This window comes from Microtus oregoni, unplaced genomic scaffold (assembly GCF_018167655.1).
Source record: "Microtus oregoni isolate MIOR12 unplaced genomic scaffold, Mior012 000016F_ref0000370, whole genome shotgun sequence".
Classification (NCBI taxonomy): Eukaryota; Metazoa; Chordata; class Mammalia; order Rodentia; family Cricetidae; genus Microtus; species Microtus oregoni.
The window spans coordinates 745,252-768,160 of NW_024543075.1; the positions used below are offsets into that span (position 1 = coordinate 745,252).

The 22,909-nt window shown below is 46.6% G+C and overlaps 1 protein-coding gene across 9 annotated transcripts in view; it reads left to right on the forward strand.

Moving 5' to 3' along the window:
- Positions 1–18,199, forward strand: part of Ppfia1 (PTPRF interacting protein alpha 1) — an 85,313-nt gene extending 67,114 nt beyond the window's left edge. For 4 of the 9 annotated variants that reach the window (XM_041666097.1, XM_041666098.1, XM_041666100.1 and 1 more), the window contains 11 exons: positions 1,173–1,254; positions 1,344–1,544; positions 3,564–3,626; positions 4,084–4,110; positions 7,658–7,833; positions 7,922–8,019; positions 9,944–10,119; positions 12,649–12,717; positions 13,851–14,016; positions 15,819–15,889; positions 16,951–18,199. In XM_041666097.1, the coding sequence (XP_041522031.1) occupies positions 1,173–1,254; positions 1,344–1,544; positions 3,564–3,626; positions 4,084–4,110; positions 7,658–7,833; positions 7,922–8,019; positions 9,944–10,119; positions 12,649–12,717; positions 13,851–14,016; positions 15,819–15,877 (1,117 nt within the window). In that variant the 3' untranslated portion in view covers positions 15,878–15,889; positions 16,951–18,199. Of the gene's footprint in view, positions 1–1,172; positions 1,255–1,343; positions 1,545–3,563; positions 3,627–4,083; positions 4,111–7,654; positions 7,834–7,921; positions 8,020–9,943; positions 10,120–12,648; positions 12,718–13,850; positions 14,017–15,818; positions 15,890–16,950 lie in introns of all 9 variants that reach the window. The other 5 variants (XM_041666103.1, XM_041666104.1, XM_041666099.1 and 2 more) reach the window with 4 other exon arrangements.
- Positions 18,200–22,909: the final 4,710 nt, after the last annotated feature.

Below are 22,909 nucleotides of genomic sequence, written 5' to 3' on the forward strand. Positions count from 1 at the left end.
GCCCTCTGAGCAAACAGGAACAGAGTGTAGTAGCTGGAAGCAGAGCCGTGAGCAAGTGAGGGAGAGGGAGAGAGAGAGTGAGAGAGGGGGCAAGACTACTTTTAAAGCAAAAGAGACCATGCCCAAGTGGGCTGGTATCTTTAAGGCTATTGGCTGAAGGAGGAGCGGAAGGAGAATTTGAGAATTTGTCTGGAGGAAGCAGAAAGTGGTGTGTGTGTGTGTGTCCGTGTGTCTGTGTGTCCCTCCCCTCCTGTCACTAGTTGGTGGCTATCTCTTTTCTAGTTTATGAGTAGCCCCATTCCTCAGATGGGAAGTTCTATTTTGACTGCCTAAGACACCAAATAGTGCTGCTGTCCTGGAGATATGCTGCTAGCCAGTGATGAAAGACAGCCATTGACTGTAGACGCCAAGGCTAACTGAAGAAACCAAGCCTGAAGCTGTCTATGACATTGTGACTGGAGGGAAAGCCCTGATCTGGGCAGTTATTGCAGAGCCAGGGTTTGGAGGTTTGATTTTGGTTTTACAGAGCTGGGTATCACACAAAATAGTTTTCTTTAAAAATAAAAGATTCTGAAATCTTTGGCTGCCACACATGCAAACATGGAGAAATTAATTTGTAAGAAAGAACCTGTGTGTGGGGCTAGAACCCATGCTTTTTTTTTTTGTTGTTTTGTTTTTATGTGTGTGCATGTGTGTGTTTTCCGAGACAGGGTCTCACTATGTAGTTCAGGATGTCTGGGAATTCACTGTTTAGACTAGACTGACCTTGAGTTCACAGAGATCCATCCACCTGTCTCTTCCTCCCGAGTGCTGGGATTAAAAGTGTGTGCTACAACTGATTTTTTGAACCATTCTTACATGTTTAAGGTCTCAGCACTAGGTATCCATCTGTCATCCTTCATGTACGTTTCTGGACAGTGTAAAAAAGGGTGTGACACCTAGCTTTTACCCTCACACCATATGAACTTGGGTACAGGAACTACCGGGTGCTCGTCAAGCTGGTGGTCACTCTTTTCAGAAGAGGTGGGATTCTGTGGGATTATGAAGCTAGTGTGCTGTGGGTGGTGCCAGTGAGTGGAAGCTCAAGGGAAGTAGGTAAGTACCTGTTGTGCTTTGGAAGCCTGTCAAAGATGCCTACTAAACTGGTTGTTCTGAATGTGTTTCCCTCATAGGCACGAGCTGCTGGAAGAGGCCCGCAGGCAGGGTTTGCCTTTCGCACAGTGGGATGGGCCCACGGTGGTGGTATGGCTCGAGGTATGTTCTCTTCACATGCTGCTTTATGGGAACTCACTGTGGCATCTCACACTTGCCTAATGGTCTGACTTTCTTGTTCCTGTGTCTAGCTCTGGGTTGGGATGCCTGCCTGGTATGTGGCTGCTTGCCGAGCAAACGTCAAGAGTGGTGCCATCATGTCAGCCCTGTCAGACACCGAGATCCAGCGGGAGATAGGCATCAGCAACCCTCTGCACAGGCTGAAGCTGCGGCTGGCCATCCAGGAGATTATGTCACTAACCAGCCCTTCTGCCCCACCCACATCCAGGACGGTAAGTTCACGTGTTCTTAAGCTCTGGGAGGAAGGACTGCCTCCTGCAAGGCTATGGACCAGTCATCCTGCTTTCTTGGGTCTTTGCAACCCCAGCAGTTTTCATTTAAAACGCGGTTGCATATGCCATAAAAACTATTGCGTATGTGAATTGGGTGACCCAAGAACAGCAAGAATTTTGGGCTAGGGCATAGCTCTGTGTAGAGTACTTGCCTAGCATGTGAAAGGTCCTGGGTTCATCCTCAGCATTGGACAAAGGCTTTCATGAAAGCTTGTCTGAAGCTGAGTGTGAAGCCCTCTGTGATCTCAGCTACATGGGAGTCTGAAGATCGGAGCTTTGAGTCCAGCAGGGGCAACAGCATATCAAGTTAAAAATGAAAGTTTGTCTAGAAAAACTTCAAAAAGCAAGAGATTTAAAGGTGGAAATTCATTCCTATAAACCTCCCTTGCATTTATTGTGCCCATCATCCTGAGGGCTTCTGGGCAGGAGCTAAGGAAGTTCTTACTCTATACTAGCACTTCCTGCCTTTTGACTTTGATGTCTGATGACCCCTGACCACACAGAACTGGCGTTTGCATTCCCACACAAATGTGCTACTTGCTGAGCAGCTCACACAGTCCAATGCCTGTGACTTCTTCACAGTGCAACTGTAGGGATCAAGGGTCTCTGACTCCCTAGGGCAGTTGCTGGCCTTGGCCTCTGCATCATCTGTCAGAGAGGTGGGACTGTACCCTCTTCATCTGCAGCTCCCTCTAGGTAGGGTGTGTACAGGAAGGCAGCTCCTTCCCTGCCTTTTGATGGGGCACAGGTGTGCTGGAAAGTAGACCAAGAGAAAACAGACTGTTGCTGAATTAAAATCCAGCCCCTCTCCTCCTCCCCATGAACTCTGCCCTGGCATGGTTTGGAGGCAGTGTGTGAGCTGCTTGCATTTTCTGTGGAGTGCTAGCTCTGCAGAGCATCTTGGTGGCACCTATTGAATGCTGATGGTGACACTAGTGAAGAAAAGCTGCTGCTACCCAGCATCCTGGTCACTAGAGAATTCACTCTTTCTTCTCACTGGACAGTGTTTTTTCCTTACAAAAACCAAAAGGGAAAGCAGATACGGCCATACTCCCTCCCGACTTAGCTTGGTGGCTCTGGAGAAACTCATGGAGTACCTTTGAGACACTTTCTGCAATAGCCCAAGGCCTGACCCTGGGCTCAAAGTTAAAGTGTTGAGGTTTTTCTGCTCTCTGTGGAATGAGCACTGGGCTTCTGTCTTCAGTTATAGCTCAGAGCTCTTCCCCCAGAATGGCTTTTGTTGCCACAGTCCCTTCTGTTCCCTGGTATTTCATGTCATAAAGGCATGTTCACTGTGGCCCCTCCAAAGTCTTCAACTGTGCTCTTACAGGGAGCTCCCACCATTTCAGCTAGCTTAGTATTCCTGCCACACTGTCAGGCATAGGCAGAGATTCCTCTCTGGAACTTACTTACATTAAAGCAGACTGGTCCCTTATCTGGCTCTGACAGGGATCTAGTGGGGACACAGTGTGGTTAATTTTGGCCTTTCTGGCCTGGTCACCTGGTGTACCTGCCAGTTGGAAGAGGGGCCTCCTGCTGCTGTTGAAATGAGGCTGCTTGTGGAAAGTGCTCCCTTTGGACGTGCTAGAGATCACACCCAAGGCCTTGCACTTGCTAGGCAGCTCTGCCACTCAGCCCTATCTCCAGTCCAGCTGTGATAGTGAGTGTGGAGGTCTGAGAGAACAAATATTTCTACAAGTCTAAAATGAGCTTTCTTTATTTACATACCTCAGGGGTGGGTACAGCAACGCAGCTCTGGAAGCTGTGAGCACCTCTTTGTTGACAGCTGCTGGCAGGTATAGCTGCTGGCCGGAGGGCTGGGTTATTGTAGCTTTTTTGTCATCTTCTGTGAAGAGTGGCCTTTGCCTCAGGCTCCTGTGCCTGAAGTTTATGTGTGTGCCCTCTCCTCCTGTCATGCTTCCCTGGCCTGGAATGTGGCTGGTACACGGGGTACCTTAGACCACGGGAAATGTCTGGTTGACACATGAAGAGATGGAAACACTCACAGCCACGCCGCAAACGGTTAGTCACTGCAGCCTGCGTTTGCAGGGCACGTGGTGTGTTAGACCAGCTTGGGCTTTGGACTTTCCGTTGGGAATGGATGTGTCCCCTTTGGTCATCAGCTATATGTGCAAACTAGAGTTTGTTTTTATTTTAGTTGTTTTTTTTTTCCAGGATCTTAAGGCTGCAGATATGCTTATTTAATATGCTTATTTAAATAGAGTTGATTCACCCTGGGGAAAGAGCTCAGTTTAGTACCCCTCTGTGACAGTGGAACTTTTCTCTCTTACTGATATGCTAGCATGGAAAGGGTGTGTTCCTTGCATGAAAACCCCAAGCTGCTGGTGCTGCATAGACTGCATGCTGCTGTGACCCAGCATGCTCACACATCCAGCTGTCCCTGTTTGCTTGCTTACCTTACCATAGTTTACAAACACTAACAGTTTGTTCTTTTGCATTCCTAACCATGTAACATCAGGAAGACGAGGAGGGAAGCTGGGCTCAGGTTGGCGTCTTTCTCTACCTCCCTTCACTGTGTGGCAACAGAGAAAGTGTCTGGGGTGGGGACATGTGTGACTTGTCTTTCTGGATGCTCCTAGCATCCCAGTCTGTTCTGTGTGGTTAATGATTTGAAAGAAGCCTTAGACAAGCCCAGAGCAGGCTTGCCAGCGCCTCATGGACAACTTTGAACATTCTCACAGGAGCCCTGGCAGCAGTTCTGCATGAGCACAGGCTTCTGTTAATATGGGGTCCCTCACACATAGCTTCCTGTTGGAGTCAGTTTAGTTTCAAGATCCACTGGTAGAAAAATTGTGAAATAATTTGCAAACCTGAGAGACATGATGCCTTTTCCTATGTGATGTTCTACTGACTGCTGCCCTAAGGCTGTGTGCATTTAAAGATCTTACTAGGGGAATTCTCAGAAGTGAGGCTGCTTCTTGTCTCAATGGGTGTTTCCATTTTCTTGCTGAAGTTTTTGTTACATTTATTTATTTGTGTTTGTCAATGTGTCTGTGTGCATGTGCCATAGCGAGGTCAGAGAACAACTAGGGGAAGTCAGTTTTCTCATTCCCTAATGTGTGTTCTGTTCTTAAGCTTGGTGGCCTTTACCCACTGAGCTGCCTTCTTGTGTACATGTTCTCAGTCCTCTGGTTCTTCAATACCCAAGGAGCTCTTCCTGAGTGCTTTGCTGTCTCCACTTGGGTGAATGAGAGTTGTGCCTTCTTTGGTTCCTAGCAGCATTCATTGCTGAGACTGAACTGTGTACTTGGACACAGTTTTCTCAAACACAAGGCAGTGGCCTCCCTCTATATCAAAGTGTTGCCAGTGATTCAGGGGAAAGAACATGGACTCTGGTCTGGTCTTACCGTGGGCTCTGCCTTACCTCAGCAGTCAACTCATTCACTATTCAGTCTGGCTATCTGCTCCTTACAGGATGGACAGTCAATGTGGTCAACAGGGTGGTTTCTGATGATTGCAGTGCACCTCACATCTCCAGGCAGAGTGATTCCAGTTCTTTGAGTGCACAGCTGCCTGTGAGCAGCATGCTTTCAGTGTAGTGTGAAGGTGGAGGGGGGGCTCACCTCACTCCCTCACAACCCTCTTCCCAGCTGAACTGTCAGGACAGAGGTGTTAGTCTGCACCCCCAGCCCCCAGGATAGTGAGCTGTGGACACTGCAGAGCCACCAGCAAGCAGTGTGGCCATGACCCTGCTTCTTTATAGCCCAAGTTTTTCTCTGAGCTTGAGTCTAGGTTGTGTCACCACTGTACAGAGTTCTCCTCTCTCCAAGACCATCTGGTTCTGTGTGTTCCCTTTCCTGGGTTGTATCAGCATCCTTGGAGTAGAGATGAACTGAGCCTTCACTGCAGCTACCACCACAAAGGAGTGATTGGCGTGCCTGGGAAACACTCAGAGATAGGATGATGCTGTCTCATTTGGCCCTTTCTTTAAAGATTTTTCCTCATTCTGCCTGTCAAAGGAAGCAGAGCCAGCAGGATCCCTGTGCTAATGCACAGTGGGATCTCGTGATGGCCCAGAGTACTTAGGGACAGTGATAGACTTCTTCTAGTAGAGCTGTAGTGTTCGTATTGGATCTGACTCATTCTGTTGTGGCTGGAGCAGGTGACCAGGCAGAGGGAGGCTGCCTTCATTTCCCAGTATCAAGTCACCTACTCTCTATGCTTGCAGTGCATTCATTCCATGGCACAGACCTGCTTAGCCAACTTTGCATTTTTATGGGGTTTAATGGCATTAGAAATGATGTTTTAACCAGGGTTTCCAGATGGTTGTTAGTCTGGAACGGGTCCCTGTTCTTGCTGCCCAGTACAATCTGTGTTTTAGCACTGTGACTTCCTGTCTCAGTTGGTCCTGTCCTCTGTGAATGAAAGGACCAACTGTCTTCCTTTCCTGCTCACATGCTTTGTGTGTCTTCTTGCCTTGTGTGGTGACCCAATGCTGTAGTTAGTGTAGATGGAGACATCACTTCTTTGTGGACAAGCATTCAGTTCTTCCCCTTCTTGGGTGCTCTGCTGTGGGGAGGCAAATTCACTCCATTCCCAGAGTGTTAGATGCCCCACAGTGAAGCCGGAAGCCTTTCACGTGTTTCTGTATCCTCTGTAGTATTAGGCTTTTCCAATTTCTTGATAGACAAAATTTCTCCGTTCTTTTCCCCAAATGTTGATCTAGCTTATGTTCTGTAACAATAAGCTTCTTCATATCTAGTCTTATTTTAGTTTGTTATGGATGGCTTGCTGGTATTATAGACTCTTGCACTGTTGCTTTGAAAGTATGTTAATTTGCAAGTATTTGGAAGGTATTTAGATGTTTTAGCCACTACTAGTTATCCCTTTGAGACAAAATCTTGCTGTGTTGCCCAGGCTGTTTTCTAACTCTCAACTTCAAACAGCCTTCATCCCATATTGGCCTGGTGAGTAGGTTAAGCTATGGGTGTGTGCTCCCATATTTGGCTAATTGCTGGTTTCCCTCTCTCCCCCTCCTTCCCACTTAACCTTACAGTTGGGTCTTGCTCTGTAGCCCAGACTGACCTCCAACTGTGACTGTCCTCCTGCCTCGTAAGTACTGAAATTATAGATTCTAATTCATTTTCTTCTGAGGCAGAAAATACTGTATGATTTAACTTCAAAGCATATTGAGCTGGGATGTTGCTCTGTGGTGGAGCTGTGCTTAATGTATATGAGGCGTGGTTCAGTCTCAGCACCACACCAAGCCAGACACATTCTGAAAGAGGTGATGGGCCTGTGCATCTGTTGCCCACTACTTAGGAGGCTGAACAGGAGCATCACTTCAGCCTGGAAAGTTGACTTGTATTTCAGAATGATGGCTTCCCAGGACCACGTGGTCTGGTGGGATAGAGTGTGAGGGCTGTATCTTATCCTAGGTAGTAGCCTCTCATGGAAAAGAAGGGATGTATTCTAGTATCAGGTGGAGGATTCTGGAAAACATAAGCAAGTCAAGTTGACTGATACTGCTGCTTCAGTCTGCATTGTGCTGCGGGGTCTTTTCAAGGAAAAGCTGCTTTCCTATAGTTTGTAGCACACCCCCCTGTCTGTTTTTGTTTGGAAGGAGTGTTTAAGTCTTATTTATAATTTTATATTTGTTCTTTTCTTTATTTAATCCTGTTAGTTTGTCTCTTTAAAAACATTTTTTTTTCTGGTAAACTTTTGCTGATTTTTTTTAAAATAAACATTTGTTTAGGAAAAAGTGTTAAGACCAAAGTCAGAACAGCCAGAGAGAATTTTAATGAGTCAAGTTGAACCCATCCTTCAAACTTGTTCATGAGTCGTGGTCATTCTCAGTTGCTGTGTTAACAGCTGGTTCGGAAGGGGCTCTACAGTTGACTGTGGTTTCTTTGTGGCTTGTTAACAGATAGGCTATCTCAGCAGTGAGTCCTTTTTGTATGCAGTCTCACTAGAGCGTAAACAGTGGGGATGGGAGATCGATCACCTAGGCCTTACCAAGACTAGTATTGTCGTTAGTTTAGTCTTTGCAGATTCAAAATCCATAACTAACACCACCAACTTGCTAAAAGCAGACGCTAGCATATGGGGACATGAACCACGAGTGGATTGGCAACGAGTGGCTACCCAGCCTAGGCCTGCCGCAGTACCGCAGCTACTTCATGGAGTGCCTTGTAGATGCCCGGATGCTGGACCACCTGACCAAGAAAGACCTGCGAGGGCAGCTGAAGATGGTCGACAGCTTCCACAGGCAAGTGGGAGCTTGCTACACCTTCTCTCTGGCCCTAGGCCTGCCCTTTCGTCAGCTCCGCATAACCTTTTTGTGTCTCTGTAAATAGAAACAGTTTCCAGTGTGGAATTATGTGCCTGAGAAGGTTGAATTATGACCGAAAAGAACTGGAAAGAAAAAGAGAAGAGAGTCAGAATGAGACAAGAGGTGAGCTCCTGTCTGGGCAGTCGTCTGGCTTCTGCAGGCAGTGCTCCAGCCTCAGTGGGGTGGAGCATCTGTCAGGTAGCACCAAGAGGATTCCTGGGAGGCTTTAGGGGAGGCACTGGCCTAATGTGAGAAGGGAGGAAATGGAATGATCTAGAGCTTGCCAATACACAGTCTGCAGTCCTGGTATCTTTCCCGTGACCTTAGAGTTTTCCTTTGATCATGTGTGTCCTGTGTTGACACTTAGAAATGCAGAATAGAGCTGAGTCTGCTGCATAGTCACTGGAATAAGTGTGAAATGCAGGGTTGTGGGGTATTCAAGGGTCTTGACTCTATAGGAAAGGCAGGAGGCCCTAAGACTGCCTTCAGTCAGCCCTTGAGGACAGCAACACGGGTGAGGGAGGGAGTACATCCAGGAACAGTCCTGCAAGAATAGGGACTGTAGGGTGGCTGCTCTCCTCTAGGGCCTTCTTTCCTGCTGCAGCCCCAGTGATCCAGTTACTGGCTTGAGGAGAAAGTCTCAGAAGTCAGGAGGTTATTGGTGATCCTAATGTTGGTATTGAGCTGAGTGAGCACTAGATGCTCTTCTAGTCTCTGTCTCTACTCTCTTTGCTGTTTACTACAGTCCCAGAAACACTGTTTTTAATAGGAAAAAATATGCAAAAACAAAACAACAAAACTAGAGGTGAAGATGTGTGGGAGAGAGCATGGTGCTTGTGAGCCTGTGTGAGTACACGTGAGTATATGGGGTAGAGCTCAGTGTATAGCCTTTCCCTAGTGTCTCACATGTGAGTATATGGGGTAGAGCTCAGTGTATAGCCTTTCCCTAGTGTCTCACATGCGAGTATATGGGGTAGAGCTCAGTGTATGGCCTTTCCCTAGTGTCTCACATGTGAGTATATGGGGTAGAGCTCAATGTATAGCCTTTCCCTAGTGTCTCACATGTGAGTATATGGGGTAGAGCTCAGTGTATAGCCTTTCCCTAGTGTCTCACATGTTAGAGGGCCTGTACTTGAACTATGGCATGTTTAAAATAAAGAGAAAAACAGGAGCAAACTGTCTGAGATGGCACATTTGAAGGGTAGTTTGCTCAGACGACTTACCGTAAATTCTGGGATTGACCTCTTTTTTTCCAGAGCAGCACCTAGGGATAAAATGTCAAGTCTGCTGCACTGTTTTCAGTGGTCCTCTGTCTTTCTACACTTGACAGGAACTGTCTTTGGAAATGCTTGGGCATATTTTTAGACTGTCTATTTTTAGGTCTCCATTATTACTAGTGGAGTACTGTACTTATCACAAAGTGTGACCTCCAGCGCTTCTGTGCTGGATAATGTCTTTCAGTTTCTCTGTGATGAGTACGAGGCTTGGTGATTATATTTGTGACCCCCTAACATACAGGAAGCTAAGGCATAAGGACCAAGTTAGTTCAAAGCCAACTGAGGCTTCATAGTGAGACCCTGTCTTAAGAAATTTTGGGAAAAACATTGAAGATATTTGTGTCATATGCTGGCTAGTTCTGTCATCTTGACACAATCTAGAGGCACTGGAGAGAAAGGAGCCTCAATTGAGAAAATGTTTCCGGAAGATCCAGCTGTTGGCAAACCTGAAGGGCATTTTCTTAATTAGGGAAAAATCTGCTTTGGTACTTGGGTTTGTAGACTGCCATCCTATTCTGTTCCTGGAAGTGCAGTGAGATCTGTCTGTCCTTTTCCTGGCTTCCCTGGAGCAGTTCCTCCGGTGGGTTCTTAGGGTGATGTGGATAGGATTCCTTTGTGAGAGCTGTAGTGTCTGTGATGCTCGCATCTGACTTGGGTCTGTTTCAGGAGCACAAGGTCAGGATTTGTAGCAGGAACCTTTCTCCTGTGCTGCAGGGTGTGGTGAGCATAGTATTCCGAGGCTATCATACACTTGCTTTATTCTCTTGCAGATGTTCTTGTTTGGAGCAATGACCGGGTGATTCGCTGGATCCTGTCGATTGGCCTTAAAGAGTATGCCAACAATCTAATCGAGAGCGGTGTTCACGGAGCACTTCTAGCCCTGGATGAGACTTTCGATTTCGGTGCCCTGGCACTGTTGTTACAGATTCCAACGCAGAATACACAGGTGACCCTAGAGCTGTCAGACCTGTACCCTGCCACAATGTTCCAGAAGCCGTGCTTGCACATGCTCACTTGTCTCCTTGAGCTCAGGGAAAGCCTAACATTGGATGGATAGTGAAGGGATTTTTATAGCTTGTTAGTGAGGGAATGTCCAGAGTCAACAGAGGCTTAGCTTAGCCTTATACTCTCATCTGCATGGTTTCTGTTTCAAGCCTGAGGGATTTTAGAGTAAAATGAGGAGAGCCACCATTCATAAGAGTGGGGCTCACACACATACACTTACTTTTTGTTTTTTTATTTTTTTAAGCGTACCACATGAAAGCTTTATTATTTTTACTTCTGTGGTAGTTGTTTTATGTAATTCTCTTTGCTTCATGTCCAAATTTGAAAATGTGGAATTTCTGTTCCTCCACACAACACCAACTTTGGCGCCTACTCCTAGCCATCAGCATAGCACTTACTGTTAGCAGAGGCTGCTTGTTCGTTTTCTGACCACCCAAACCCGAAATAATCATGCAGAAGACATATTAATTATAATACTGTGTGGCCAATTGCTTAAGCATATTTCTAGCTAACTCTTACATCTTAAATTAACCCATTTCTATTATTTTATATTTTAATTGTCCTGGCGCCCAGGCATCTCTCTCCTCCGGCAGCTACATGACATGTCTTTGATTCCACTTACTTTCTTCTCTGTCTGCTTGGAATTCCCGCCTTACCCTATCTTACCAATGATATTTACAACATAGAGAGGGGAATCCCACATTGCCTCCCCTTTTCTGCCTAACTAAAAAGGAAGGTTTTAACTTGAACATAGATTACATAAAACAAAACAGCAATCTGGTAAGAATTATAGTTATAGGCCGGGCGGTGGTGGCGCACGCCTTTAATCCCAGCACTCGGGAGGCAGAGGCAGGCGGATCTCTGTGAGTTCGAGACCAGCCTGGTCTACAAGAGCTAGTTCCAGGACAGGCTCCAAAACCACAGAGAAACCCTGTCTCGAAAAACCAAAAAAAAAAAAAAAAAAAAAAAAAAAAAAAAAAAAAAGAATTATAGTTATAATATTTAGTCCACTTACATTTGACAAATTAAGGAAAATACTCAATCATCTGTCCTATCTTTGTGAGTTTAAAGTTTTATATTTAATCTATCTTTTATCATAACTAAGGAAAAGTATAACTATTTTTAACTCTTCAAAGACCCCAGGTGGATATATTATATAAGTTAACAAGAAGAGCTTTGTAAACAACTTTATCTTTTTTTTTTGTTTTTTGAGACAGGGTTTCTCTGTAGCTTTGCAGCTGTCCTGGAACTCGCTCTTGTAGACCAGGCTGGCCTCGAACTCAAAGAGATCCGCCTACCTCTGCCTCCCAAGTGCTGGGATTAAAGGCGTGCGCCACCACCGCCCGCCTTGTAAGCAACTTTAAAAACTCTAGAATTGACAGAGACATTTCACCACCTGGACAGTCACCTAAAGTTCTTTTGTAACATTGGGGCATCCATCTTCAGCCTACAGGCCCATAGTATCCGGCAGATTTTTCCATGAAGTAGGAAATTTGAAAGACTGTTTTGCCTCTTGTCAGTTAATTTTGTGTCTGTCCCATAGAATATCTGGCAGATCCTTTTCATGAAGCAAGAACCCTGAAGGACAGTCTCACTTTTTTTAGGCAACTTTAGCAGTCTTTTTTTTTTTTTTTGGTGGGTCCTGCATGTCCAGTTCATACAGCATAACATCAAGAAGTCCAGGCCAGAGCACTTTTTTGCCCAAATGGCTAGCAAACTCCATAAGAAGCCTCTTTGATGTCTATCCTCCTCTTGAAATAGATTGGTGCTATCAAGAGCAACTGTACCTTATTGTCCTGAAAAATCCTAAGTTTTTTAAACATTTTAAATGCCATATTCTGAAAGGTTTGAAGAATACCTAATTGAAGTATATCTCTATATATCTATCTAGAAGACTTAACATGACTACAAACTTGACTATTATAGATGATTATCTATTAACCTATAATTTTTAATTATACATTGCATTTTAAATGAGCTGCACAAACAATACCTTAATTAAGAGCAGATATATATATATATATATATATATATTGACCTTAAATTTGTATCAGTAAACCAAGATCCATACCAATGCAAAGTATTTATCCAGATAGAGGAGGAGAGAGTAGGTGAAGTCAAAGAGATGCCATGTAGCTGCCATGCCCATGCACTGGTACCAGTAAACCACGAGCCTTGTGGTAAAATGTAAAATAATAAAAATGGGCTAATTTAAGATGTAAGAGCTAGCTAGAAATAGGCTTAAGCTATTGGCCAAGCATTATTGCAATTAATGTTTTCTGTGTAATTATTTTGGGTCTGGGTGGCCAGGAACGAATGAGCAGCCTCTGCCTACAACTTCCAATGACTTCCCCTCCAGTCTGCCCACAGATTAGATGCAATTATGTATCAGGATGTCCCCAGCAATGGAATATGCCAGTGTGCTTCCTAATAATTGATGAAGGCTTTGTTGGCTCTTTCATTGTTTCAGGCTCGAGCTGTCTTGGAAAGAGAGTTCAACAACCTTTTGGTCACAGGAACTGATCGGAGGTTTGATGAGGTGAGTACTCAATCTGATGTTTTTATTCTCTACTTTGTTTGCTGGGCATCTAACACCAAACCCCAACCCTCGTGTGCATGGAGTGCACCCCGTTTCATCATCATATTTAGAACCATGTGGAAAAGCTGCTTAAGGAGTGTGGACCCATATTTTGGGGGGGGGGGGGAGTACACACACACACACACACACACACACACACTCTTGAGAGAGCTAAGTGCATTGACACTGTCTACCATTGGGCATGCCCAACCCAGAAAAGAATGGATTTTTTTGTTTTGTTTTTTTAGTTTTTCAAGACAGGGTTTCTCTATGTAACCCTCAATATCCTCAAACTCGTGGAGATCTTGCCTACCTCTGCCTCCAGAGTGTTAGAATTAAAGGCTTGCACCACCACCACCCAGCCAGAATAGTTTTAATAAAACTTTTTTTTCTTTTTTACGGTTTTGTTTGTTTTGAGAAAGAATCTTGCCTTGTAGTTCAAGGTGGCCTTGAACTTGGAGCATCGTGCCTTAGCTTTCCAAGAGCTGGGGTCGCATGTATACCCAATATGCCTGGCTTGCTGTTGGTTTTTGATGTCTCACAAATGGTTGTCAAGTCATAAAACTGGACGAAGCCTCAAAACAGTGTCTATCTTGTGTTCTGGGAAGAACTGGTCATTCTGCCCCAGCCCAGAGCCTCTGTGCTTTGAGGAAAGATGTGTCTCAGAAATGTGTTTGCTCAAAACTGTTATTTTTTTTCCTCTTGAAACCCATGACATCACATTGTAAGGATTGTCATTGAACCTTGAAAAAGAATCTCTAATTTGATAAAGAGAACAGAAGCTATTTTGAAGAGGCCTTGTTGGCCATGTTGTAGTCTGTAGTCTGTGTGTCCCGTTTGTGAGGTGGTTTTTGTGTGACAAGTGTGGGGTGAGAAGGGCCACAGCCCAGGACTGGCCTCAGTTCTCCAACTGTGGCCAGAGGAGCATCTCCACAGTCCTTTTCTACTGCAGATCTGGAACTAGGCAGGCAGTTGTGCTGTCAACAGGAAGGTTAGCTACACACAAGCCAGAGCCCCGTGATCCAACAGAATCTGAAGGCCTGGCTGGGTGCCACTTTTATTGTTAATTGGCATATGTCTCCTTGGTTTGCCAGGATGATGACAAAAGCTTCAGGAGAGCACCTTCATGGAGGAAGAAGTTCCGACCGAAGGACATCCGTGGCCTGGCCTCTGGCTCTGCAGAGACATTGCCTGCCAACTTCCGGGTCACCTCCTCTATGTCATCTCCCTCTATGCAGCCAAAGAAGGTTCAAATGGACGGTATGTGGTAGGCCCTGCAACCACCACGTGTGGGGAGTGTGAGCCCTGACTGCACTTGGGTCATTGGAGTGACACTGCATGCTCAGGTGTATTTGTTGTTCAGCTAACCCTAACATTGGTTCCTCAAGATTAACCAAAGTAACAGAAACTAAGACAAATAAATCCTCATCTGATTGAATCTTAGGCTGTTTTCCATAAGGCTTAGTACTGTCTGTTTTGGGGCCAGGGTAGAGCCCATACTGTGAGATCAGACTCGACAGGCAGCACAGGTGCACTTGCTGTAGTCACAGTGCTGAAACCACAGAGCCTGAGACAGGCTCTGTCTTTAGTAGCCTAGGTTGTCTTCAGATCACAGTAAGCCTCCTGCTTAATTTCGTGAATCCTGGAATCATAAGCATAAGCCACAACACCTGGCCAAGTAAATTGTAAATAATACAGTTTCCCTCCCATTCTGCTATTTGTCAGTCACATATATCCCTGGTATAGGACAGAGAAGACAGTTTGGAGCTAGGTGGGCCTACTGGTGTTCAATCAGAAATGGTGGATGACCCAAAGCTTCTGACAGGTGACAGAAGTCAGATGAGGTTTGACCTTGCTGCTAGGAGGCACATGACCTTGAGCAGGTATGTTCTTGAGCAAGGCTTCTGGCTGAGCTATGTGTTCCTGAGGAAGTTTTGATAATGGACAGCCATGTTCTTGAAGCAGCCAAACCTGAGCCCTAGCAGGCAGACAGCTCCTCCTTGCTGATGCAGGTGGTGGGTTAGTTGCTGGTCTGCTGGGATTTTTGTTCTGATTGCACAAACTAGAGACGGGCACATGAGCTATGCTTCACTAGGCTGGCTGGAAAGTACATGATGTAGAAAGCTCTGGCTAGTTTGGCTGTGGTTCAGTATTGTGCTTCCAGGGGAGGGTCAAGTTTTTTCTGCTCACAGCAACTTCTTGAGAGCCAGTGTGAGCCTGGTTTGCCAGCCTAACTGAAACTAAATGGTTGTATACAGGTTTTCCTTGTTCTGAACCATACCTCTTGGTCAAGCACTAATGCTCTAAGAATAGGAGCTTAGAGAGAAAGCAGCCTGGAAAGAGGAGTAGGAGTCTAGGGTGTGGGCGTGGCTTTCCCTACTCTCACTTGTGAGAGGGCATCTGCTGAGCACCAGCTGTGCTGAGGGCTTTAAGGAGGAAAGGTGAGACACGGTGTACATGGCAGGCAAACCTTCCACTTGAGCCATCTGCAGTGGCTCCGAGAGTGTGGCTATGAGAATAGCCAGCTCTCTGTGCATAGACCCATCCTATCTCATAAGCCATCCGGGCTTTTTATTAAATGGTAACCAGCAGTTCAACGGTTTCTGATGGAAACTGAGTCTGGCCATTGGTGTCCTAAGAGAAACTGCTGTCCTGGCCATCCTGCTCTTTCATGGAGCCCTTTGCCTTACGAGTGTAGCCTCAGCCCTTCCTACCTCTGCGTTCTTGGAAGTACAGTATTGGGGGAGAAGACCTGTAGTACAATCTCAAGAGAAACATGGTAGCCTCTTTTGTAATTGTCACTCATGTACATGGACACCCGAAGTTGTGTTTGTGTTGCTTGCCCGTTGCTGTTTCTGAGTTAGCCACCAGTTCCTGGGCCCTCAGAGGGAGCTTCTGGGCCACCTTGGTATTCTTGACTGGCTCCTTCCCCAGAGCAGACTGTCTTCCTATCACTTGGGAAGTCTTGTCAGGTGTGGAATGTCTTTTTTGTCCCCTTGTGTGATGTTTAACACTAACTGCACGCTGTGTTTGCACGCTTCCTCCCTTGCCTGTGGAGACAGGTAGTGTGTCCGGAGCACAGAGGCTGGACTCTGCCACAGTCAGGACTTACTCCTGCTAGAGCCTCCTGCTGGTGAGTAGAGAGCTGCTCCCAGGTGTCCCCGTACAGTACAGTACAGTGGGGTACTTCGTGTCTACCTGGCTTTGGCAGCTTTGGACTAGGAGAGCCAACTGCAGTTATTTGGGAACTGAAAGAACACAGCTCCTGGCACTTGGCACCACACAAATGCTGTGGTGGACAGTAGCCACATAAAATGAAACAGCTTTCTCTCTCTGTCTCTGTCTGTCTCTCTCTCTCTGTCTCTGTCTCTCTCTCTCTCTGTCTCTGTCTCTGTCTCTCTCTCTCTGTACATGTGTACACGTGTGAGTGCATGTGCCAGCAGAGTCCAGAAGAGGGTAACAGGATCCCCTAGAGCTGAGCTCTCTCCAGCAGAGTCCAGAAGAGGGTAACAGGATCCCCTAGAGCTGAGCTCTCTCCAGCAGAGTCCAGAAGAGGGTAACAGGATCCCCTAGAGCTGAGCTCTCTCCAGCAGAGTCCAGAAGAGGGTAACAGGATCCCCTAGAGCTGAGCTCTCTCCAGCAGAGTCCAGAAGAGGGTAACAGGATCCCCTAGAGCTGAGCTCTCTCCAGCTTTGCAGACTTTAAGTTCTCTTGTTCTAGGTGTTGGCTGATGTCATGAAGGGGGCAACAGTGAGAACAGTCCTCCACACTGGTGTGACTCTTTCAGCTACTCAGATTAGCACCCATGTGTGGCATCTGCTGTTCTGTTTAGTCGACAGGTGGCTGATGATGTGAACTATGGCTCAATCTAGAGGGCTGCTGTTCAGCATACAGCTGCATTGCTGAGCTCAGCTTTAGTGGTGGCCACCTGTGTCCAGTGCTCCAAAGCCATTTTTAAGGGTGGGCGTCCCCTAGGTCCATGTCTCCCTCATCTCTCTTTGCTCCTGAGCCCTCTCTTTCCAGGGTGCTATTCCTCTGGGATCTGGGAGTGCTTTTTGGAAGGAGGGGGGCTTTTTTTTTTTAATTAGTATCATGAGACACATGCTTGGGGACTGGGCATAGGTCACAGGTAGCAGTGGGGCGGCCCTTTGTTGCCAGTGTGTTTTGAGAGGAAGTGTCTGTGCTTGCTTCCAGTTTACCCGCACTACTTCTACAGATGACGACACCATGCAGAGGCAGGCAGAGCTTGGTGGAGCCCCATCTGGCAGCACTTGCTGTATGGACCCAAGATATTTTATTACAGAGTTTTTAAACTTGTGGGGAAAAAAATCACAAATACCATAGAGAAAATATTTTAGAATTGACTGTTTCTTATATTTATGTAAACTTACACTTCCTCATTTATATAGTTATGTACTCTTTCATGTATATCCAGGCTATAAATATCCTTTTGAGTCAGTTCATGTTCTTATACCTAATTTTAGTCTTTTAAATGAATGTACTGTAATGCTTGTGTGTAAATCTGAGCAACTATAGGGCTTTTGTAAATTATGCATTTACTGTAATTATTCCTGTTTAATTTTTTAATGATGAATCTGACAGAGGAAAGGATTTTGCTACGTTTATAAAGTCATCATGATACAAGCCATGTGCATTCTCCTCTACCCAGCTCTGCAACAATCATTCTGAAACAAGCAGACTTTATTTCCAGACTTTTTTCTGTCGTATTTTAATGACTGACCTTAATTGTACTTTTTCTACAAGAAATCTCAGCTTCCATTAGGCTTGGGACGAATGGTCAGGACTCTGTGAACAGCCCTTAACCCTGGCCACATCCCTGGCCCTGCTCTGGACATGGGTCGATTGTCTTCAGAAACTGAGCAGGGCCTTGAGCTAGGAGCAGCACTCTACAGGGGCAGGGTGACTCATCACCTGCGGACTGAGCAACCTAGAGAACCTTGCAGCTGCCTCCCTCCACTCTCTTCAAGGACCAATCACCATGGGCAGGTGCTCATTTCCTGACTGGGGCAGAGCAGGTGAAAGCAAGAAACCTCAGCGGAGCAGGCAGCCTGCAACTCCAATAAAGGCCTTATTCTTCTTGTGTAAACTGTCTTTTTACATTTATTTGTAAATGTCTTAAGAATGGACCTAGTTGTACACTCATAACTGTCTTGGCAACCTCCTCCTCACTGACTCTGGTGAGTTAAGCCACAGGGCTCAGGCAGACACGCGCGTATTTATTGTGTAGCTGATGTGGGAGAGGCTTTTATATTTGCTTTCTGCTTTTAATTCATCTGGACAATTGGTTGTTCTGTTTTTCTGTTAATCGTTTGTGACCCTCTCAATTATATAACAAAGTCTGTGCAGTTGACTTCTGAACTGTTTTTATCACAGTGTTATTTATTGCTTTTTTCAATAAAGTCCCCAGCATTTTCCACTGCCAGTTAAGAATGCGGTGAGCAAGCGTCGTCTGCCTTATGCTCTACTGAAGGTGGAGAGCGGGCAGTGGCATAGGGCTGGAACAGTGGGGGAACCCCCGGACAGAGATGGGGGCTTAAGCCATCTAAGTCTGTAAGGGTCCTCCATCTAGGGCCTTGGCTGGTAGCCAAGACACATACGTGCCTCTGTGGGATGTTCCTGCATTGCTGCTTCTCCCCTCTGCTGCCTTCCAGATATGGCTCTATCCTCTTGCCCCTCTGTGTTGTCAGCAGGGCTTTGTCTCTTCTGGCTGAGGAGACCTGACTGCTGTAGCTTTGCCCCAGGGGACAAAGGGAAAGGACATGCCTAGAGGCTTTAGGCAGTGAGACACACACACAGACACACACACACCAGGCAGCTCCACCAGACTCACTGTGTCCCTTCAAGACTGACCGCCTTCAGCACGAATACAGATTAGGATCCTCCTGCCCCTCCCAGCACAGCAGATTTGTGAGCACTGCTTCCTGTTTACAACCTACCTGCTGACCTGTGCCACAAGCTTCAGACCCTTACTTGCTTGAGGCAACTGTAGGGGCCAGGGAGATGGTTTAGTGGGTAAAATGCTTGTCTTGCAGGCCCAAGGACCTGAGTTTAAGTTCCCAGACCCCACATAAAAAGCTGAACATGGTGGTGTGTTTGTGTAATCCTAGCACTAGGGTGATGGAGATGGGTAGATGTCTCAGAGCTTTATGACTGCTTCAGAACTCCCAGGTACCATCTGGAGAGGTACCTAAGCACCTCCTGCTCTTCCAGAGATCTGGGTTCAATACCCAGCACTCACCTGATAGCTCACAACCCTCCAACTCTAGTTCAGGGATTCTGATACCTGCTTCTGGCCTTCACCAGCACAGATACACAAAGTAGTACACAGACAATAGGTGCAGGCAAAACATTCACACATTAAAAAGGTTCCTGGAATCCTTGGTGGTTTTATTGGTGGTGATAGTTGAGAAATAGAATGAGCGATCGTAGCAGTTTCCTTTCCAAGAGTACTGCATTGCTCTGAGTCACCCATGGTGGGTATGGGGACTACAAGCATCCCTGGTCTAATTCTGATGCTGTCACTCACATGAACCCTCCCATTATTGAACCACCCACAGTGACGCATACGTGTAATCCCAGGACTAAGGAAACTGAGCATAATTGCAGGCTCGTGGCCAGCTTTGAGCTGCAAAAAAAAACTGTCTCAAAAGTTAAATAAGTAGATGGCCCAAGTCTAAAGTCAAGCACTCATAAGGCTGAGGCAGGACTGTCCAGAATCCAAGGCCAGCCTGCGCTACACAAGCCCAGAACAAACAAAACAACTCCGGGATGGTATCTAACTCTAAATTGAAGGCTAACCTGGGCTACCTAAGTTCTGGGCCAGACAGGTTTACATAGGGAGAGTGTCAATGAGCAAAAGTAAGGACCTTGCCAAATATAGTAGTGCACATCTGTAATTCTGCTAGGGTTTGATGGGACACAGGAGGCTCCCTGGACTCTTAGAGGCCAGGAGGTCTGGTGTAGCCCACAGAGAATAGCAAAAAGACCACATAAGGATAGAAAATACCCTTCCCAGGGGCTGGAGAACTGCCTCAGCAGTAGAGGACCCAAATTTGGTTCCCAGCACCCACATCAGAAAGCTTAAAACCATCTTTAACTCCAGCTTGAGAGACCTGACATCTCCTGGCCTCCGGGGAGCACCAGCACTCCCGTGCATCACACTGAAACCATACACAGGAACACAGGAGTAAACAAAAACAACCCACAGCTTCCTTAGCCTGTTTCCCAGCAGATGCTTTCAAGGTAATTATGGGTTTGGATTTAAAAAAAAAAAAAAATGGTTTCTCTATAAATACCTTCCTAGAACTCGCTGTGTAGACCAGGCTGGCTTTAAACTCAGAGAGATCTGCCTGCCTCTGCCTCCTGAGTGCTGGTCTTAAAAGTATGCACTACCAGAGCTGGAAAGATGTCTGGCTGCTCTTCCAGAGGACCTGGGTTCAGTTCCCAGCACCCACGTGGCAGGTAGGTGACACAACTGTCTGTAACTCCAGTTCCAAAGGATCTGGTGCCTTCACACAGGCATATATGCAAAACATCAATGCACGTAAAAGATGGCTGGAATAAAGGTCATTTGTAAAAATAAACTGCACTATTTCTGCCTGGCTTTGTTGTTATGGTTTTGGTCCCTTTAAGAGACAAGCCACACCCATTCCCCTCCCCAACCGCTGAGGCAGGCTGATCTTCAGCTTCAGGCCTGAGCATCTTCCTCTCGGAGAGGCAGCTTCGCTTCTGCCTCTCTCCCCACTTCTCTGCTTCCCCCCTTCTCTGTCTCTTTCTCCTCTTCTCTCTCTCTCTCTCTCTCTCTCTCTCTCTCTCCCCCTCTCTCTCCCTCTCCCTCTCTCTCTGTCCCCCCCCTTCACCCTTCCTCCTCCATAACCCCCTGAATAAACATTCAACCTCACCCTGCATGTCGTGTCTATCCATGTTTCTGTCTTCTGCCCGCCCACCATGTGTCTCCTGCCTGGAATCAGCCATTGCTCGGGGACCAGCAGCCGTCTCTGCCTGGGGCCCACTGCCTGCTGCCACATGGCCTGCCACCACTGCTCTGAGACCAGCAGCCGTCTCTGCCTGGGACTGGCTGCTCCAGGGCCCGCTGTCTGCCGCCACATGGCCCGCCACCACCATTTGGGACCTACAGCATTTCTGCTGTCTACTGCCACCGGGGATCTTGCAGCATTTTTTAAAAAAGAATAACATTTGTGGGCTTTTATTGTTAGTAAAGTCTGCCTGACCTAGGCTAGGATGACAAAAATGGTGGAATAATCGCCTAACATGGACATGAGGATTTGAACTCCATTCCGTGCAACACACACGGAAAGTTTTGGTTTGGTTTTATTGTTTTAAGGATTTATTTATTAATTTGAAACAGGGTTTCTCTGTGTATCCCTGGCCATCCTGGAACTCACTGTAGGCCAGGCTGGCCTTGAACTCACAAGGATCCACCTGCCTCTGCACCCAGAGTGTTGGGATTAAAGGTGTGTGCCACCACCGCCCAGCTTTAAAGATTTGTTTTCAATCAGAGAGGGAAATTGGGAGGGAAAGGTAGGTGTGTGTTCAAATGGAGGCCCAAAGAGGGTGTTGCATGAGCTAGAACTGAAGTTACAGACAGTTGTGAACCTGCTATTGTGGTTACTGAGAACTGAACTTGGGTCCAGATCCTCTGGAAGAGCAGCAGGTGGCCTGTTTTTCAGTTTTGTTTGTTTGTTTGTTTGTTTATTTGTTTATTTGAGACAGTTTCCCTTTGTAAACCTTGCTGGCCCAGGACTTAGGTAGCTCAGGTTAGCCTTCAATTTAGTTACAAATTTAGCCACCATGCTGGAGTTGTGTTTTATTTATTCTGGGATAGGGTCTTGTGTAGCGCAGGCTGGTCTTGGATTCTGCGGGGGCTGAGGCACCCCCTGAGTGCTTGGTTTATAGACTTGGATCATGACATCTGGCTTCCCAAGCCACTATTTCCACTCAGGATTGGTTTTCTGGCATAGGGGCTAGTCCATTCTTCCCAGCTTCTTTGCACTTGAGCGTCATCTTGGAATGAGATGGACGACCTGGTCTTATGGAGTCACACATACTTCACCACCTATTGGCGGGGGTGGTGGTGGATGGGCTGTGGCTTCTGCCACAAGAAAAGTCACAAGTCCAGCATCTCTGGATGTGTATGTGCATATGTAAGACGGTCTTTCTACACAGTCCCGGCTGTCCTGGAACTTGCTGCTTGGGTCAGGCTGGCTTCAAACTCAGATTCACTTGCCTCTACTTTCCAAAAGGAAATTAAAGATGTGTGCCATCTTGTCTGACCTGTGTTTTAATGTTTTGACCAGGACCTTTCTATGTTACCCAGACTCCTGGAACCTTCCTGCCTGAGTCTTCCCAAGGCTGGAATCACAAACCTCCATCACCAACCATGGCTTAACACCTTAAGAGCACAATTGGTCCAGGAGCTGACGTCAATGTCACAAGGCTAAGGGCTGGGTATCTTCAGAGTTGGCTCTTTCAGAGGCTTGCAGACTTCTGTGCACTGTCTCTCCTATTCTGCATTCCAGGACTCCTTCCTGGAATCTCTGGTCTTATCTCACTGGGGCTGTGCCTTGGAGGATGCAAGCTGCTTGGCCCCAAAGACAGACAGTTGTATACTTGCAAATCCCCATTACTTCCATTTCTCCTTTGAAAAGTTGGCATTCTTACTATTTTATTCATTATTGAGTCAAGTAAGAGCTATGTGACTGGGGAGATGGCTCTGCCAGAGGTGATTACAGCGCAAGCTGAGAGCTTGAGTTCAATCCCCAGCACCCACACGATAAGCCAAATGGTGTGCAATGGGAATCCCAGCACTGGGGATGTGAACAGATGAACTGAGGACTGCAGATGTGTGGCTAGATGGGTGGGTGGGTGTGCGTGCTTGTTCGACCTACCAGGAGCTGCACCATCAAAGAAAAGTCTCTCTCCTCCAGCAATCATCAACTGCCAATAGCTCCTTAGCTGATGATGGGAGACCTGCCTGTCTCCACTCCATTCTGGAATGTTGACTGGTGTAATCTTGTGCAGGCCAGCGCAGCTGCTGTGAGCTCATGAGCACAGCAGTCCCATCATGCCCAGAAGACACTGCACTGGTTCTGCTGACCTCAGCTTTTGTGAA